The 18,470-nt window shown below is 63.2% G+C and overlaps 1 protein-coding gene and 1 long non-coding RNA gene across 10 annotated transcripts; one reads left to right on the top strand and one right to left on the bottom strand.

Annotated features, from left to right (window-relative positions):
* Positions 1-5,705: 5,705 nt before the first annotated feature.
* LOC115615015 lies at positions 5,706-7,591 on the bottom strand. Its single transcript, XR_003993922.1, has 2 exons — positions 7,182-7,591; positions 5,706-5,856 (listed from the first exon to the last, which is right to left on the bottom strand). It is a non-coding gene; the product is annotated as an uncharacterized LOC115615015 (long non-coding RNA).
* A 657-nt stretch (positions 7,592-8,248) lies between these two features.
* On the top strand, positions 8,249-17,506 carry ZNF335 (zinc finger protein 335). 9 transcript variants are annotated; one of them, XM_030502613.1, is made up of 27 exons: positions 8,249-8,490; positions 8,851-9,124; positions 9,435-9,512; positions 9,744-10,073; positions 10,185-10,316; positions 10,398-10,556; positions 10,641-10,899; positions 11,004-11,181; positions 11,264-11,376; positions 11,585-11,603; positions 11,810-11,926; positions 12,013-12,089; positions 12,197-12,357; positions 12,471-12,700; positions 12,777-12,885; positions 12,962-13,056; positions 13,150-13,433; positions 13,533-13,671; positions 13,744-14,121; positions 14,210-14,352; positions 14,693-14,832; positions 15,340-15,443; positions 15,549-15,626; positions 15,780-15,863; positions 16,038-16,103; positions 16,217-16,298; positions 16,780-17,506. In XM_030502613.1, exons 1-27 carry the CDS (start codon positions 8,290-8,292, stop codon positions 16,896-16,898), a joined length of 4,149 nt encoding a protein of 1,382 aa, XP_030358473.1. In that variant the 5' UTR covers positions 8,249-8,289; the 3' UTR covers positions 16,899-17,506. The 9 variants fall into 9 exon arrangements, with proteins under 9 accessions (XP_030358473.1, XP_030358472.1, XP_030358465.1 ...); XM_030502612.1 differs by having other exon boundaries at positions 10,182-10,316; positions 10,641-10,884; XM_030502605.1 differs by having other exon boundaries at positions 10,182-10,316; positions 16,190-16,298.
* Positions 17,507-18,470: the final 964 nt, after the last annotated feature.

Here is an 18,470-nt window from a genome sequence, read left to right as displayed (position 1 = left end):
CAGGGACTCCCACAGCACCCCCCGCAGGGTCCAGCCTGACGCCCCTCATCCCTGTGCCTGGCCCAGCTCTTGGCAAGGCAGGAGGCAGCACCTCCCCGGGTGCTGTGGCAGATCCCTGGGCCTTTCCCACGCTATTCCCATCGCTCATTTCCACTGCATGCAGGAGCGGCAGCTCCCACAGCCTGGGCTCGCTGCCATGGCACAGCCTGCATCACACTGCACTGCCTGCGGCACCCCGAGGGCAGAGCCATGGCCCAGCAGAGCAGCGCTGGCAGAGATAGGGCTTGGAGGAGAACAGGGACAAGCAATGGCAGGAGGAGCCAAGACATCCCCGCACCCTGGGCGGCTCATGCTTGGCTGGCCCCATCCAGCTCCCGGTGCACGGCTCCGGGGTGCTCAGGACAACGGCCCAGTGCATCCTGGAGCAGGGAGGCTGCTGTCCCTGCAGGGGGCTGCTGGCCACAGGTCTGCCACCGGCCCAGCCTCTCCCTCTGACTCATGGCCCCACTCACCAGCTTCCTCCTGGCACCAGCCCGGGGATTTTCTGATGACTCTGGAGGCTCCGTAGGGAGCAGGGGCAGGGCCAGGGCAGCAGGAAACCCCCGTGTCTGCCAGCACCAGCGGCCCCAGAGCTGGGCAGGGGAAGTCCACGGGGATAGGCTTGGTGCTGCTGGCATGAGCCCACCTCGGCTACAGCGCCAGGCCGGGAGCTGGGGCAGGGCACCGGTCCCTCGGCACGGGCACATGCGGAGGGATGCTCGGGGCAGCCGCTGCCGCTGGTGGGAAAGGAGGGCAGTGGTGAGCATGGGCAGTGCAGCGGGCAGGAGGGGACTTTTGGTTGCCAGGGACCACAGGAGCATCCCAGTGCTGTGCCCAGCCCGCATCCACCCAGAGGCACCGTTTACACCCAGAGCCCCTGTAAGGACGAATGACATGGAAAAACCCACACAGACGCCCTCCATCCTGGCAGCTGCTGAGCCACGAGGCTGCCCGTCACCACCACTGCTGCTGAAAGGGGAAGGAAGAGCCACCGCAGCCCCTTCCCATGGCCTTACTCACAGCCACCCTCACACCAGTGGCCACCAACAGGAGACCCCCGTGGGAAACTGGCCCAGGACCCTGGATGGGGCTGGGATCGCTGTCGGGCGAGGCAGCAGCTCTGCCCGCGGCAGGGGCTGACCAGACACGGTGGCACCTCTGCAGGGCTGCCGGTCTCCAGCCAGGCCAGCAGCGAGGTCAGGGGGGATGGGATGGAGCCAGGGACCCCCAGAGTCAGGCTCCTCCCCAGCTCCACTCCCCCAGTGCCCCAGTGAGCGGGGGGATCAGCCGAGGAGGGAGGGCCTGACCGCGCAGCCCTGGGGTGCACCGAGGCGGCGGTGAAGCTGAGGGGAGAGCTGAGGAGCAGGGGGTGAGGGGACACCCGGCTGCCACAGCCACTGCCACAGTCACTGCTCCTGGGGATGCAGGAGCAAAGGGCAGGCCCAGGGAGCACGGCGCGAAGAGGAAGCAGAGCAGGGCAGAGTCAGCGTCTTGTGTGGGTGAGACAACGCCGGGTCAGGGAGAGCAAAGTGCTGCCGCCGGGCACCGCGGCCCGTGCTGAAGGCAGGAAGTGCTTGGACACAGCAGCCGCCCCACACAACGCACCAGTGCCACAGCTGCCGCGGCAGATCCAGACACCGGCATGAGCCCCAGCCAAGCCCCGAGCCCAGCCCGGATGCCATCCCATGGGCCCTGCAGCACCCCGACTCAGGGAGCAGAGCTGCTGCCCGCACACCAGCTGCCCACACACCAGCTGCCCTGGCCAGCACCATCCTGGCGTTGGGCGCTGTTCCCAGGCACATGGACGCTTGGTGCAGGAGCAGGACCAGAGGCACAGGGAGCAGCTCTGTGTGCGTCAGCAGCTTGGAAGCCCCATCGCTCTGGCTCAAGGGCTCCAGACAGAAACAACATTCCTGCACACGCTCCCGTGTCTGCTGCCTGCCCCGCGTGGGCCAGGATCACCTCCTCCAGCTGCACTCAGGACCCTGCTTGGCAAACCACGGAACGTGCTGCAGCCTCGCAGTGTTCCAGCCCCGCCGTCCTCAGCCCCGTGTGCTTCCTAGACTGCACCACATGCTGCGGGTGCCCCTGCCTGTCCCTCCCCGTCCCTGCCCGTCCCCTGCCTCAGCATCCTGCCCCCAGCCCTGCTGCTGCTCTTGTCTGGGCGAGGGTGACACAGCGGGTGTCAGCCAGTGGATCACCTCCGCCTGCAGGCACTGAAACCGGCGCAGCAGTTTCATCCCACAGCAGCACCAATCCCAGCACCAAGTCGCACATGATGGATCTCCCCAGCCATCACCCCAGCTCCAGGCACCCGGGTGGGTGGCACAGTCACCTCCTCGCATCAGTCTGGGACATTCCCCGCTCCACACTTTCCCTGTCCCCTGCGCACCCCAGGAACCCGCCGTCTCCCCTCAGGGATGTGGATCAGGGATCTCCCACCCCATGCTCTGCTCTTCTGGCACTAGGGCCGGCAGGAGGCAGTGCCACAGCCCGTGCCGAGGCAGCCGGGTGGCCTCTGTGCTGGACACAGCCCTGCTGATGCCAGAGGGGACCCAGCACCTTCCGAGCCCCCACCACATGGCACAGCCCCTGCGCTCACTGATACCATGGGACGGAGAGGAAACCAGCTCTCGTCTGCTGGGAAGCCTTCAGAGTGAGAAATCCAGGAAAGGTTTGAAGAAATGAGTCAGAGGCATCTGAAATTGCCTTTGTATTCAATCAGAGGGAAAAGAGCCCAGAGCATCCCACTGGAGAGTGGCGTGAGGAGCCTGGCAGTGGCAGCCCCCGGCAGCACCGGGGCGGTACGAAACGGGTGCGAGAGCTCCAAACGTCGCAGGGCTCTTGTTGTGTTTCGTGACTTGCTTTGCTGTAAACTCATCCCCACTCCTCAAACGTTGCCCCGGCTCAGCTTTTACCTGGTCTTTGACCAAATTTTGCTCTACCAACCAAACCTTCCCACCGGTTGGGAGAGCAGTGCAGGGGGTGTGCAGGGCCTGGGGCTGCATGGAGCAGTGCTGAGACCCAGTCACCTGCTTTGGTGGCTTTGAGAAGGGGTGTCCAGGGGCAGCCTGGCCACTGCCACCCCCTCAGCCACCTGAGACCACCTCCTCTGCGGCGACCTGATGGACCCAGCCCACAGAGGCCATTGCCTGTGCCCCTGCACAGGCACAACATGGCACGACATGACATTGCATGGCACAGCATGGCATGGCACAGCACAGGTGGGCAGCGCTTTGTTCCCCAGCAGTGAGACGGGCACAGCAGCTGCCTGCTAAATTGGGAAGAGCAGTGATTGCGACAATGACGGGGAACCTGCCCGGCACGCGGAGGGGACAGCGCGGCGCCAGGGATCCACTGGCTGTCACCAACCCGGCAGCTCAGGAATAAGAAGTGGGGGTTTGTAGAACGTGAAATATGGGCAAAACTGGTTGTATTTAATTGTAAACTCCAAGCAGTAGAAGGAAGAGCGGTGGATGCAACACACTCGGATTTCAGTAAAACATTTGACAACTGTTCGAACGCTTGCTCTGCCAAATTAATTCAGAGCAGCTCAGTTGTCAACACACGCATATGGACAAAACCCAGGCAGCCAGGGAATGGCAAACGGCCTGGCCAGCAGCTGGGAGCCTCCAAGGGACTGGCCACGGCCAGGGCTGCAGGACTGGCACCAGTGGGAGCCCCCGTGGCAGCATCGGGTGCTGAGCTGCCCCACTCCATGCAGGCAATGGTCACAGCCTGGTCCAACACACAGCTCAGGCCTCCAGGACACTGCTGCACATGCAGTTCTCCTGCCCACCTTGTTTATTTTAACTTATATTTCAGTAATCTGCTGATTACCCTTTTTTTAACCAACCAGCAGTGATGACTCAGCAGCACTGCAGAGGGTGGAAGCCGGTGGCCTTGGACCGTGGCTCCGAGGTCTCTGGGTCTGGGAAGGAAGCCACGGGATCCCTCCAGAAGGAGAAAGAAAACAACCAGCAGCAGCAGCAGCACTTCTGGCTGGCGAGGAGAGGCCGCAGCTGTTTGCATTCAGCAGCTTCACACACATCCTGGAAAGGCCGTTGATGGTCCTGAGCCCTGCAGGAACAGCAGCCACGGTTCCGACCTGGGACGCGGCACATGGGGCAGGCAGCGTAGGGCACAGCTCAGCATCGCCCCAGCCTGTGTGCGGGACACAGGCACCAACTGCCCAGGAGGCCACGGGATACAGCTGAGGCACCATGGCCCCTGCATAGGCAGGAGCTCCCTGCAGCACAGCATGTCCAGAGCCAGCCCAGCCACGCGGCACCCCAGGAGAGCCCCTGGCACAGCAGAGCCAGGGCCAGTGAGCTGTCCCTGCCGGGGGGACCTCACAAGGGTGTAAGTGTCCTGGCCACAGGCTCCCCAGAGCCCTGAGAGCAGCTGGAGCGGCTCCTGCCTGTCTCGGGAGCGCCCTGCCCCAGTGCAAGGGTGGCATTAGGGCTGAGGCCACGGGTTCAGCCACAGCGGCGCTGGCCACAGAGAACGGGCGTTATCCCATGGCACTCCCACCAGCGGCCTGGGAAGCAGAGATCCCAGCAGGAACGGCTGGCACCAGAGGGGCACCCGTGTCCCAGCCATCCCTGGGCACGCAGCAGAGAGGCTGGAGCCCGGCAGAAAGCATCCCAGCTGCTGCCCCCCGGCTCAGAGTGATCCCCAGGGAGAGCCCCTGGCGCCCGCTCCAGGAGCCGCCGTTGCTGGGAAGGAGCTCGCAATGAAGCAATCTGCTGTGAGGAAAAACCATTTCCTGCAGCAAGGGCTGTTTTGCTCAACACTTTACAAAATGTGCTGATGCAACCTTCCTTCCCAGGTGGGATATAAACACAGGCGGGCCATGGGGATGGGTGTTTTGCAGCTACACAAACATCAACAGCAGCGGTTTCTTTAAAAACACAAACGGAAACAAGGAAGAACAAACAGCACAATGACACAACCACCGGTGCCGATCCGGGGCTGGGGTTGCCAGGGGCCTGGGGGGGCTCTGCCTGGGACACCGCGCTCAGCACCAGCCACCACCTATTCTGGGACACTGACCGAGGCATTAGCTCACGGAGAGGCTGTTGTGGGAGCAGGGGGAGCCCGGCCAGCGCTGCGAGCTGCTGCTGGGGCTGCCCCGAGGGGCACCACAAGAGCAGGACCCCAACCAGGGCCACTCTCGCCCTGCCCCAAGCAGCAGCTTCTCCAGCTGTAGCTGCTTCCAAGTGCCTCAGCCCGGCTGGAGGGCAGGGGACAGCCTGTCAGTGCCTGTTAAAAATCAGCTTCAACCTCCACTGCTGTCTTATTGCTTTTCTCTCCAGGCTCAAGGGTTTGTGTTGTCTCCTCAGCCCGTTCCCAAAAGGCCTTTAACCCGGTGCTCCCCCTGCTAAAGGTATTTGGACACACACCCAACACGTGCCGTGTCCATTTTTGAGTTCTCTTAAGCCTCTTGCTGAGATTTCTTTGTGTTTTCTTTGGCCTCAGAGTGATTTCAGGCACGGAAGCGCAATGGAGGAGCGTTATGGGAGCTGTGCTTCCCGAGCAGGGAGCTGTGCTCCTGGAAATCCCCTCACCCTGCTCGGGCACGCAGCATTTTTAAAAATAGCAGGTTACCCATCCCAGCAAAGCTCCGCGGGTACAACCCTCTGAGACAAAGGACACAGGGCATCTGCAGGGTAACAGAAGCTTTAAGCCATTTTCCATCAGTCGAGCCAGCAACAGGAGGGTCCACATGAGCCCCTGTGGCTCACAGAGGTCAGGCTGCTTTGCCCTGGAACCATCGTCCATTGGGAAGGTCTTTCACGGTCTCACAGCAGCTGGCTGAAGACAAAAGGAGAGGAAACGTGCCAGTCCAACACAAACTCATCCCCTTTCCCCTGCCCGGGAGGTAACTTTTGCCAGGGGTTCCTCGACCCACACGCTGCACTGACAGAAGCAGAGAGTTTCCCCAGCAGGGAGCACAGGGACAGCCTGAGTGCAGACAGAGCCAGCCCCATGGTCGGTCCCAGGCAGCGCCAGGCTCCTCCGGTGTGAGCCACGGGACGAGAGGCGACACTGGAGAGGGGACATTGGCCACAGGAGCCCCCTGCGCCCTCCCCGGCTCCACTTCCCCACAGCAACCACAGAGCTGCACAGGTTGGCTTTAAAAGGGGTAATGGGGGAAGGAAGCGAACCCCAACCCCTCGGTCTCTCTCGGCCACTGGCATGATGCAGCAGCAGCTGCACGCAGGGACTCAGCACCCACAGCGCTGCCGCAGCAGGAGCGTCGTCTCCCTGTGATGGATGAGGGCATAAACCTGTCCAGGACATATTTAATTAGCTTGAAAAAGAGCCAAAAGATGCCAGTGGCTCAGCAGCAGCTCCTCTGCTGCCTCTACCAGCACATGGCACCTCCGGGGAGCCTCACCCGGAGCGGATGGTGACAGACTGACACCAGGGACCTGCAAAGCCCCGCACAGGAGCCCTGGGCTGAGTCCAGCCATGGCCCCCCTTGCCCCGCACCGGAAGCACCGCAGCCAAATAACAGCAAGCGCTGATCCAGCCCATCCCGCTTGGCTTCCTGGCAGGCGAGCTCGGTGCTCACAGGCTGTGCCAGATGAGACACTGTCTGTCCTGCTGCAGCTGGCACCGCATCAGCACCGGCCCGGTACCGGCTGTCCTGGCCAGCGAGATAATGCAATCGCCTGCTCCAGCCAGTGCTGGATGGAGCTGCAGTGCAGGATGTACTCCCGCCCCCAGCAACAGCATCCCTTCCTCAGGGGCTGAGCAGCCCGGTTCAGCACAAACGTGCCCCAGCCTCAGAACCATCAAATCCCAGACTGGTTTGGGTTGAAGGGACCTTAAAGCTCATCCAGCTCCAACCCCTGCCACGGGCAGGGACACCTTCCACTAGAGCAGGTTGCTGCAAGCCCCTGCGTCCAACCTGGCCTTGAACACTGCCAGGGATAGGGCAGCCACAGCTTCTCTGGGCACCCTGTGCCAGCACCTCAGCACCCTCACAGGGAAGAGCTTCTTCCTAGAGCTTGTCTCAGTCTCCCCTCTGGCAGGTTAAAGGAGCTGAAAGAGATGAGCGCACGGCTGCCTATCTCCCAGGAAAACCTGGGATGGAGACGCTCTCAGCACAGCAGCGCGGCACGAGAACACACCGGTGAGAGCAGGAGCCACCCGAGCCAGGGGTGTGCTAAAGACACCAGCGCAGAGCAGGGGGTGGCAGAGCCGAGCCGGGGCTCTACGTCCACAGCTGAGGTCCTCTGGCGGGGACAGCATGCCGCCGCACCGGGAGCTAGGACACCAGCAGGCTCCCGAGCGCATCCCTGCGGGGACGCCGGAGCCTCCGGAGGCGACGGCGAAGCCAAACCCCCTGCGGTGCGCTGGGAGCCCCCGGCTTGTGCGGCTCAAAAAGGCACCGGAGGCGCCACCAGGAGCTGGCCCCGGCCCTGCACATGGCCCCGGCCCGCCGCTGCCACTTCCGCCTTCTCGTCACGTGACGGGCGCGACAGCGACGCTCAGGGCCCGGGCGCCGCTTCGTGACGCCATGACGCACAGCCGCAGCACCTCGTTCGTGATCCCTTCGCGGAGAAAGTAGCGACACACCCCACCCCCCCCCGGGCTGGGCGCCGAGGCCTCCCCCAGCCCGCGGGCCCACCGCTCGGTGTCGGACATGGCCGGAGCGAGGAGCGCGCCCCGGCGCCGGCGAGCGCCTCGGGCGCGACGGGGTCCGGGGCCCGGGGCGGGGTAAGTAGTCCCGGCGCGGGGGCCCGCGTGGCCGTACCGCTGCGCGGCGCGAGGGCGGGGGGGGCATGGCGGCCGTCGTGATGCCGGCTCCGGCGGAGGCGCGGCGGGGCCGCGGCGGGCAGGGTGAGCGCGCGGGCCGCGGGCGGGCGGGCGGGCGGCAGCCGCGGGGCCCTCCGCCCACCCCCCGCCCCGCGCGGCCGGTGCTCCCCCGCCCCGGCGCTCCGGGGCTGCCCCGCCGTGTGCGCGCGCGCGGAGGCGGCGGGGGGGACCCCGCGGCAAGATGGCGGCCGGGGGCCGGGCGGCGCCGCGGGGCATGACGGGACCGGGCGCGCCGGGCATGGGGCCGCTCCGCGGCTCCCCCCGAGGGGCCGTCCCGGCCCTCGCCGCGGGCGAGGAGCGGCCCCGCCGGCCCGGACCCGCGCGGGCTCCGGCGCCAGCCGCGACGGCGGCGCTGACGGCGGCGCTGACGGCGGCGGCCTCCCCCTCAGGTGGAGCATAGGCGGCCCTGGCAGGGGGGGCATGGAGGAGAATGCGGTGCAGAGCAGCAGCGACGCGGCCCCGCAGGCGGCGCGGGAGGAGCCCTCCGAGAGCGGGCTGGGCGTCGGGACCTCGGAGGCCGTGTCAGCGGACAGCAGCGACGCTGCCTCGGCCCCCGGACCCCTCTCCCGAGCGGACGACACCGGCGTGGGCCAGAGCTCCGACAGCAGCGGGGTCTCCTTGGTAGGAGCCGGGGAGGGCGGCACTCGGCTCGGGAGGGGAGGGCAGCTGCGGTTCTGGCTCCACTGTGTTTCTCTAGACGTTTCTGGCAGGCTGAGCTGCGGGAGGCAGCTCTGTAGCTCAGCAGCCTCGGCAGGTGTTGTCTCACTGTTGGTGGGGTGTCTGCTGATTTGAGGAAGAGAAACCTCTTTGGTAGCAAGAGCAGCCCCAGAGGTCCAGGGTCCGTGGCAACGCCATGGGAAGTGTGCTGATGCCTTTCCTGGTAGCTCTGCACTGGTGTTGTTTGCATACAGTGGCTCCCCGGGGGCCTGGCCGGGCAGAGGCCTCTGACCTGAGCCCTTCTCGCCTCTTCTTTTCCACCAGGAAGAGGTGTCAGAGAGCAGCTCCAGCACAGATGCCATTCCCCGGATTTACCTGCCAGATTCATCCTCTGTCGCCCAGTCCACCTTGGTCTCCAGTGTCTCCACTGTGAGCCAGTCCATCATGGTGTCAGAGTCCCCACAAGTCCTGGTACATTCCAGTGTCATCACTGACGGAACCACTGTCGTGTCGGACTCCACTGCGTCCACCTCCTCGGACCTGGGTTCTGCCATTGACAAAATCATCGAGTCCACGATCGGGCCTGACATCATCCAGAGTGAGTGGGAGCTGCTCACACACGGCAGCCCGGCCTGCTCTCACCCTGGGGTGCTGGGAAGGGAGCTGCTGCTGTGCCAGGCCTGGGGAGGGGGAAGTACATCCATGTGTCATCATGCACCTCGGTCAGTGGGGGGTTCTCTTGCCCTGCTGCAGTAGCTGGAGGGTTTGATGAGGAGCTTGTGGCTGCTGTGACTGATAGACCAGACCTTCCTCCCCACTTCCTGCTTGTGTCCAAACCTGGGAGGGCCCCAGGGACTCTACAGCCCCTGTGTCTGGCAGTTACCACCCTGCTCTCCTCTTCCTCCCAGGCTGCATTGCCGTGACCAGTGCAGAGGATGGTGGGGCAGAGACTACCCAGTACCTCATCCTGCACGGCCCTGATGATGGTAAGGCTGTGCCCTGGGGCGTGCGGTGGGGGCTGTCACCGCCTCTGAGTCTGTTGCGCAAGAGCAGGGCCTGGGGCGGGTATTCCAGTGCCTGTGCCAGAGTCCCCGGGGATGTGGTGGCTGTTGGGAGCTGGTCACTGAGCTGGTGTTCAGCCCTTGCCCCAGGCATGGGAGCAGCCTTGGATACAGGTGAGGGGCCGCTCCTTGGCTGAGCTGGTTTTGGCATTTCAGGTGCCCCCATAGTGTCTCAGATGGCCACTTCTGCACTGGCTAATAGCTTGGCGATAGAAGCTGTTGCTGATGGACCGACCTCCACATGCCTTGACCAGCCCGGCCCTTCAGACCCTTCTGAGCAGCTGGAAGTGCTGGAGCTGCCAGCACAGCCAGGTCAGGCCCAAGAGGTGGATGGTGAGGAGGAGCTGGACCAGCCGGACATGGAGACCCTGGAAGAGATGATGGAGGTGGTGGTGGTGCAGCAGTTCAAGTGCAAGATGTGTCAGTACAAGAGCATCTCCAAGAAAACGCTGATTAACCACATGAAAGAGCGGCACTTCCAGCCAGGTGCGTGCTGGGGGCTGGGGGAAACGGGCTCCGCTCTCAGGGAGGAGTGTAAGGACCTGTTTCACTGTGCAGGCTGGTGAGGAGGTTTTGTTCTCTTCTCTGTGGCAGCAGGTTCAGCTGTGGCTTTGAAGAAAGGACATCCACAAAAGGGGGAATCTGTGCCAAAGACTACGGAGGAGGAGGTCCCAGAAGAGGAAGATGATGATGATATCATGGATGCTGGTGCTATCGATGACCCTGAAGGTAGGACTTGTCCTCCCCACATCTTAGGTGGCTTAGCCTTTTCCCAGTGTCTGTCTGACGTTTTGGACCACTTACCCCCAGAGGACAGTGACTACAACCCAGCCGAGGACGAGCCTCATGGGCGGCAGCCCAAGTTCAGCCGCAGCGTCCCCACATCCAGCGAGGAGAGGCCGCGGCGCCGCCCGGGGAGACCCCGCAAGTGTCCTCGCCTGGAGGACGTGCCTCAGGACGTGCCCGAAGGTGAGGCGGGCAGGAGGCAGCAGCCCCGTGGTGGGCTGGTGCAGGGAGGCATGTGCTGGAGCTGTGCTGTGCTCTCTTGAGCAGGAGGGGACACAGAGCCCTTGGTGACGTCCCAGAGCACGCCGAGCCGCGAGCTGCAGAACTCGGAAGCAGCTAGTTCCTCTGGCCTGGAGAACGGGACCAGCGAGAGCCTGGCGGAGCCCAGCATCAGCCAGTCTGACTCAGAGAACAAGGACCCTTCCTCCAACATGAGCCCCGAGGAGGCAGACGTGCTCCCCAGGCGGCGCGGGCGGCCCTCCCGCCGCTTCCTGGGCAAAAAATACCGCAAGTACATGGGGCGCAGGTGAGGGGGGTGAACCGAGGCAGCGCTGGGCCCTCTGGCCTCTGCCCAGGGCCGGTCCAGCCCCCGCTTGCTCCGGCAGCCCTGAGCCCAGCCCTGTTCCACAGGTACTACTACAAGTCGCCCAAGCCCCTGATGAGGCCCTACCTGTGCCGGATCTGCGGCTCACGCTTCCTCACACACGATGATCTGCGTTTCCACGTCAACTCGCACGAGGCCAACAACCCGCAGCTCTTCAAGTGTCTGCAGTGCAGCTACCGCTCCCGCCGCTGGTCCTCCCTCAAGGTGAGTGCCGTCTGTCCCGCTCCCGTGCCCACGAGGGGGGTGGTAGCCCCAGGTCTCACAGCCCCCCCTCTGCTTCTCGCAGGAGCACATGTTCAACCATGCGGGCAGCAAGCCCTACAAGTGCGAGGAGTGCAATTACACCAGCGTGTACAAGAAGGATGTCATCCGGCACTCCACGGTGCACAGCCGGGACAGGTAAGGGACATGCAGTCCTACAGGCCGTCCTGCAGCCTGGCTGAGCGGCACTAATGCTATTCCTCCTGCCCCGGGAGGGCAGCCATCCCCCCCTGTTTCCCTGAGCTCTGGCCCTTTCCAAAATGGGGAGTTTTGGTGTCTGGGTACAAGGGAGCTTGGACTTGGGATGTGGCTCACACAAAAGGGGGGTTTCTTCTTTCTTTTTCAGGAAAAAAAGAGCTGATCCGGTGAGTCTGAGTTCCTCGTTGGCTTGTCTCTCAGCACTGTTAAATGGGAAGAGACATGCCTGGGTCTTCCACAAATTCTTGGTGCCTCGTTGGAGGCAGTGTTTCTGGATCACCTGAGGAAAGGCAGCCTGGGTCCTGCAGTGGGGGGAGGGCGAGGAGACTGGTGAGCCCCTCCCAGTGAGCTCATCCTCTTGCTCCCCCTCCAGCCCCCAAAGCTGAACTCCTTCCCATGCCCCGTGTGCAACCGCATCTACCCCATGCAGAAGAGGCTCACCCAGCACATGAAGACACACAGCACGGAGAAGCCACACATGTGTGACAAGGTGAGGGGGGACACGCAGCCTGGGGGTGGCAGCAGTGAGTGAGGCTGGACGGGAGGTGGACACTGCTGCGCTTTGTTTCGCTGCAGTGCGGGAAGTCCTTCAAGAAGCGCTACACCTTCAAGATGCACCTTCTGACACACATCCAGGCCATTGCCAACCGCAGGTAGGAGCCGGCAGAGCCTCACAGAGCCCGGCTGTGCCCCGGCTCCCCTCAGCAGGGAGGACAGAAGGTCCCTGCTGCTCGTGTGACAGGTGGCTTTGTCCTGGCAGGTTCAAGTGTGAGTTCTGTGACTATGTCTGCGAGGACAAGAAGGTCCTGCTGAACCACCAGCTGTCACACATGAACGACAAGCCCTACAAGTGCAGCTTCTGCAAGTACTCCACCTTCCGGGAGGACTTCCTGGTGTCGCACATGGCTGTCAAGCACACAGGTGAGAGGAGCTGCCTGCCTGCCCCTGCCCTGACCTCCCCTGCTCTCCAGGAGGTGGTCAGAGCCTGTCTGCCATCCTTCGGGGACCCCCTGCTTGACTCCCTTCTCCTGCAGGAGGGAAGCCGTTTGCTTGTGAGTTCTGCCACTTCACCACCAAGCACAAGAAGAACCTGCGGCTCCACGTGCACTGCCGCCACGCCGAGTCCTTCGAGGAGTGGGCAAAGATGCACCCCGAGGAGCCGCCGTGCCGCCGCCGCCCCTTCTTCACCCTGCAGCAGATCGAGGAGCTGAAGCAGCAGCACAGCCAGGTCCAGGCCCCGGCTGAGCCAGAGGCCAGCCCGCCAGTGAGTGCTGTTGCCCGTGGCCCAGCTCCTGGTGCTCAGGGCCCCGGCTGTGCTCTCAGCTCACCCTCTCGCACAGGAACCTGTTGGGCCTGCCACCTACCGCACGGTCCAGGCCCTCGCGGGAGCAGAGCCCCCCATCCTCTCGCAGGATTCCCTGGGAGGGGCCACCATCATCTACGAACAAGGCGAGTGAGCACCTGGGATGGGGATGGGGAAGGTGGATGAGCACGTGCCTGACCCTCCCCTTGTGACCCCCCCCAGACGTGGCTGGATCTGCAGAGCTGGCCACGCAGACTGCCCTGGATCTCCTGCTGAACATGAGCACTCAGCGAGAGCTGGCCACGGGCTCGCTGCAGGTGAGGAGGGCTCACGGGGTGACAGGGGGAGGCCTCCCAGCCCTGCTCTACTCAGGGGTGTCTCGCAGATCCTGAGCTGCTGCCCCCCCCCAGGTGGCTGTGGTGAAGCAGGATGATTCTGGAGAGGCGCCGGTCTCCTGTGAGCCCCAGGCACAGGAGGAGGGGGAAGAGGCAGACTCTAAGGAGCAGCAGCAGCAGAAGTTGTTGACACTGCACATGGTGGAGCCTGGGGAGACATTGGTGCAGGAGGCTTATGAGGAGGCAACCCTGGATGGCTCAGAGCTGCAGCAGATCACTATCCCCTTTGGTGGGACGACAGAGTACAGCATCATCACACCCATCAGTGAGGAGATTCAGGCTCCTGGCACGCTGTACAGGTCAGCTGCGGGGAGATGGAGGCACTTCTGGCCTCAAATGAGGAGGCTTTAGTGGTGAGGAGGACGAGGGAACGCTGCCTGACCCCATCCTCTGCGCAGTGAGGAGGAGGGCCCCGTGGAGACCTCTGAGGCGGTGGTTGTGAGCGAGGCTGTGATGGCAGAGGAGGATCTGAAGGGCCGTAGCAATCCCTGTCTTGTGTCGCCCAGCGCTGCAGGGAGCCAGTTCCAGCACGCAGAGGTGAGGAGCTGCGCCTGCCCCGGCACGGGCTGCGCTGGTGCAGCTGTGAGCGGGTGTTTCTCTCTTTCGCAGCCCCTTGGGGACGCCGCCTTCCCCTCGCCTGCGGAGCGCCAGGAGGCCGACGTCAAGTGGCCACTCGTGCAGTGTGTCACCAGTCAGCTCCAGAAGGACTCGGCTTTATCCCCAGCCTCTGAGGGGCAGGAAAGCTCATCCCCAAAGGTCAAGTGGCCTGCGCTCCAAGGCACAGCCAAGAAGCTCTCGTGCAAGGTTTCCACAGCCAAGAAGCTCTCGTGCAAGATTTCCACAGCCAAAAAGTTTTCATGCAAAATTTGCACAGCCATGTTCACAGGGAGAGCAGAAATGGAGAGTCACAAGAGAGCCCACGTTGGGCCCAGCACCTTCAAGTGTCCCGACTGTCCATTCACTGCAGCCCTGTGGCCAGAGGTTCGGGTAGGTTCCCTGGCACAGAGCAGTCCTGGAAACAGGAGCTTTGGAGACACAGGGCTTTCTGACCCTGCGCTTGTGCTCCTGCCCCCAGAGCCACATGGTCCAGCACGCCAGCCTTCGGCCACACAAGTGCAGCCACTGCAGCTTCGCCTCCAAGAACAAGAAGGACCTGCGCAGGCACATGCTGACACACACCAACGAGAAGCCCTTTGCCTGCCCGGTCTGTGGGCAGAGGTGGGTGAAGCCTGCAAGGCTGTTGCTGCTTTGAGAGATGAGCTCCGCAGGGCTCGAGAGGAGATAGGATATTGGCAGAGTGGCTGCCCCAAACCTGCTGCCGGGAGCAGCCCCCTGCTAGAGGGGACCCTGTCCTTGAGAACGGTTCCTGCTGCAGGTGGGCCCAGCCTCATCTCAAGGAACTTCTGCGTGGGGAGATGCAGTACTTGAGCACTGATCATTCTGGAAGCTGGAACAGGCCATGTCGTAGGATGTGGTGGCTGTGGCCTGGGTCTCTGCAGGGTCACAGACCTCCTGTGATGCTTGTGGCAAGCTCCACCTCACTCTCTTCCTCCTGCAGGTTCAACCGTAACGGGCACCTCAAGTTCCACATGCAGCGTTTGCACAGCTCGGAGGGGAAAAGGCCAGGGGCACCTGCAGCTGCTGCCCCACAGACCATCATACTGAAAAGCGAAGAGGACACACTGGCCACCCTGCAGAGTAAGATGTGTGCTGTGGGCAGGGTGTGGGGATTCACTCAGCCCGGGGGTCAGGGCCAGGGGACCCCTGCTGATGGTTGAGTGCCAGCGGTGCAGGGAAGGGGCTGGGCACAGGGAGCTCTCCCGTGAGAGCTGACTGGGTGGTTCTGTGCAGAACCAGGGTCTGAGGTTTCCTCCAGGCACATCCCTCAGTTGCTCAGTGCGTTGTGGGAGCAGCGGTGCTGCAAGCAGGTCACAGCTGAAATGGGAAGCACAGTTCATGGTCTGATATGGAGGTGGTTCTGCCCACAGTGAGCTCTAGTTCCCTTCCTGTTGGGAGAGTTTGGTTTAGCTTCTGACTTGTGAGCAGATCTCAAAGTGTCCCGACTCCTCACTGGGGCACGCCCTCAGCAGGGGCCGCTCAGGAGCAGCGGGGCCAGCAGTGCCCGCAGCCCCGGCAGTGCCCGCAGCAGCCCCGGCAGTGCCCGCAGCCCCGGCAGTGCCCACAGCAGCTCTCTGTGCTTTGCAGCTGCTCTGCAGTCCGGCCAGGCGGTGCTGGCTCCGGAGCGGCTGCAGCAGGCTCTGGGGCAGGAGCACATCATCGTCACGCAGGGGCAGAGTGTCGCTAGCCAGGTGAGCCACGTCTCCTCATTCCTCCCCGTGCGACTGCTCCCCATGGGCTCGGGGGGTGCCCTGCTCAGGGACCCGCTAACAGTGCCGGCTCTCACTGACCCGCAGGAGGAGGCTGCGTACATCCAGGAGATCACAACTGCTGATGGACAGACAGTGCAGCACTTGGTGACCTCTGACAACCAGGTGAGGGGGGCGTGTCCCGGGAACCGGAAGGTTCTGTGCAGTTGGAGTGGGAAGAGGTGAGGCGGGGACGGGAGACGGACAAGAACCAGCCCTGCTAGGGAGGGGTGTTCGGCAGCGGTGACATTTTTGGAGTCTGAATCCCTGTGTTTGCAGGTTCAGTACATCATTGCCCAGGACAGTGTACAGCATTTGCTTCCCCACGAGTATGTTGTTGTCCCAGGGGGACATCACATCCAGGTAAGGTTCAGGCTGTCTGCTCCCTTTGTGTAGTGGATGGGGCTCCTGAGGGTGCCCGTGTGGGGCTGGGCCTCCTCTTGCTCCATGTGGCTCACTCTGCTCAAGCCACAGCTCTCTTGAGGGCAGGGACACCTGATAGTCCTGCCACAGCCTCACTGCGGCTCTTGTCCCCAGGTACAGGATGGTCAGATCACCCACATCCAATACGAGCAGGGCAGCCAGTTCCTGCAGGAGCCGCAGGTGAGGGGCCTGTTGGCTGTTGCTGGTGGGCTGGAGAGGGAGGGGTGGCAAAGAGAAGGTGCACATGGGTTGGTGACTCGGTGCAGGACCTTCCTGTCCTCTCGTCCCCGCAGATCCAGTACATGCCAGTCTCGCCTGAGCAGCAGCTGGTCACACAGGCACAGCTGGAAGCAGCGGCACACTCAGCAGTCTCAGGTAGGGCCCAGGGCCGAGCTCTGGCAGCTCCATCTCCCTCCAGGTCATGGGTGCTGCTCCTGCCAGGCAATTTGTGATGCCCGTTGGCAGCCGCTGCCATGACGTGGGCCCAGACCAGCCCTGCTGCAGACGCTGCTCCTCTGCTGTAGCTGACAGGGCGGCCATGCAGCAGCCCTTGGCCAGAGGGCTGGGGAGATGAGGCTCCATGGGCGCTTCGCTGCCTGAGTCCCTGTAGTTCTGGGCGGTGGCCAGCCGTGGTGTCTGATCTTTGCTGGCTCAGTAGTGGAGCAGCACCAGCTCCTTTCCCCTGGAGCTGAGCCGCTGGGAGGTGCAGCAGCTTCCACGGGGTGGAGACACCCTAATGCGCGTTTCTGGTTAACCAGAGCTGGGTGTGACGGCGGTGGCCTTGTGCTCGCGTCACACACCTGCCCCTGCCCGTGGAGGGACCCGGGCAGGCTCTCTGACCCGCTGTCCTGTGCAGCAGTGGCTGACGCGGCCATGGCCCAGGCGCAGGGGGTGTTCACGGCTGAGGCGGCAGCCGAGCAGATGCAGCAGCTGCAGGAGGGGATCCACTACGACGTCATCACGCTGACGGACTAGCACCGGGCCGGGACCCTGCGCCAGGGACCCCCATGCCGGCAGGAGCCTCCTCAGCAGTTGCCTTATTGCTTCGGGGCCACGACGGCCGTGCCTGAGCTCTGCTGTGCACTGCGAGGGTCCTGCGCGTCGCCCCGGCGCGGGCGGCTCCTCCAGCAGCGCCCGCTCCGCAGCCGAGCGGCGCAGGGCCAGCGCTCATCTGCACCGGCTCTTCGCCTGGTGCGCTGGATGCTCTGAAATCCCTTTTCCTGAATCATGTCTGCATGGGCCAGATTCAGCTCAGCCTCTGCCCGGCCCACGAGGGTTTGGGGGGAAAGCTGTGGGGCCAAGCACAGTCTGTGGTACCCTGCAGGAGTGTGCAGCCTCAGCCATGTGCTCCCTGTGTGTGGGGCAGTCAGCCCTCCCTTGGCTTCTCCAGCCTGCAGGCAGGCAGCAGTGGGGCTTTGGACTGGAAGAACCCAGAGTAGGATGAGGCAGTGGGGGAAGATGCTCTATTTTTCTTCTGAAGAGAGATGGACTCTGGAGTTGGGTTGTAGGTGGTTGTGGGGGGTTCAATTCTGACGTTCTCAAGCTTTGACTATGCTTATGAATAAAAAGGGATTGAAACCTGTGCCTGCGCCTGCCTGAGGGGCTGGGGGCTTCCTCATGCCTCTGCTGCGTGTCCCTGGGGAGCCCGAGCACATGGGGCTGCACTTGGCTGCCGGCTGCCTCTGCCTGAGTGACCTTGACTGGTGGGAAGAGAGCCAGGCATCTGCTGCAGCGGTGGGCTTGGGGCTGGAGTCAAGAAATTAATCGAGTGGTAAACAGCCTAAATCCCGTGTAACTCTGTCCCAAAGTACAGCGGCCGCCCCTCCCTGAGCGGATTGTCTGGAAGTGTTTACATGTGATTATAACAGCTGATCTCAGAGTTTTACTTCGGTGCTTTTGCATTAAACTGATTATCTGCAGAGGGGAAAAAGGTCCAGAACCACCCAACTTCAGTGTGAGGCAGCTGTGTCTGCCCCCTGTGCCTGGCTGCCTGAGCTTCCCTCTCCAGCTGGGCCGAGCAGGGTTAAGGTCTGCTGCAGCATTCTGCAGGCGCTTCCCTAGATTACAGCCCCATTATCTAATAAATCGGATCCTCGGCCGCTGGTGCTGATCAGGGCTGGAGGAGTCCCATGGGGACAAGGTTACGGAGCTGCTGTGGGACTGGGGCCTGGGCTGGGGCCAGGACTGGTCCTCTCCTGGCTGCCCAGTGGCTTCCATGGCTGCAGCTGCCAAGAGCGCGGGACCAGCCGAGGTGGGGATGGGATGGAGCTCCGGGTCTGCTGGGGGCTCTGGCCATGGCAACAGCAGGGGCTTGGGGCCCCTCAGCGCTGGTACCTCGGCACTGGGACCTTGTGCTGTCAGCAGGGGCCTGTGGGGGGCCCTGGCAGGGCTCATCAGCACCGGTGACCTTCCCCTTCCCATCCTGGCCAGCGCTAAGCGGGTTTGTTACATATTTAATATCCTGAGAGCGTTATTATCGGTATTTAATGACGGATACAACCTGTGGGATAATCCTGGTCTTAGCAGGGGGGCCGCAGCGGCAGGAGC

The sequence above is a fragment of the Strigops habroptila genome, chromosome 13 (genome assembly GCF_004027225.2).
Source record: "Strigops habroptila isolate Jane chromosome 13, bStrHab1.2.pri, whole genome shotgun sequence".
Taxonomy (NCBI): Eukaryota; Metazoa; Chordata; class Aves; order Psittaciformes; family Psittacidae; genus Strigops; species Strigops habroptila.
This window is presented reverse-complemented; position numbering and strand designations above follow the sequence as displayed.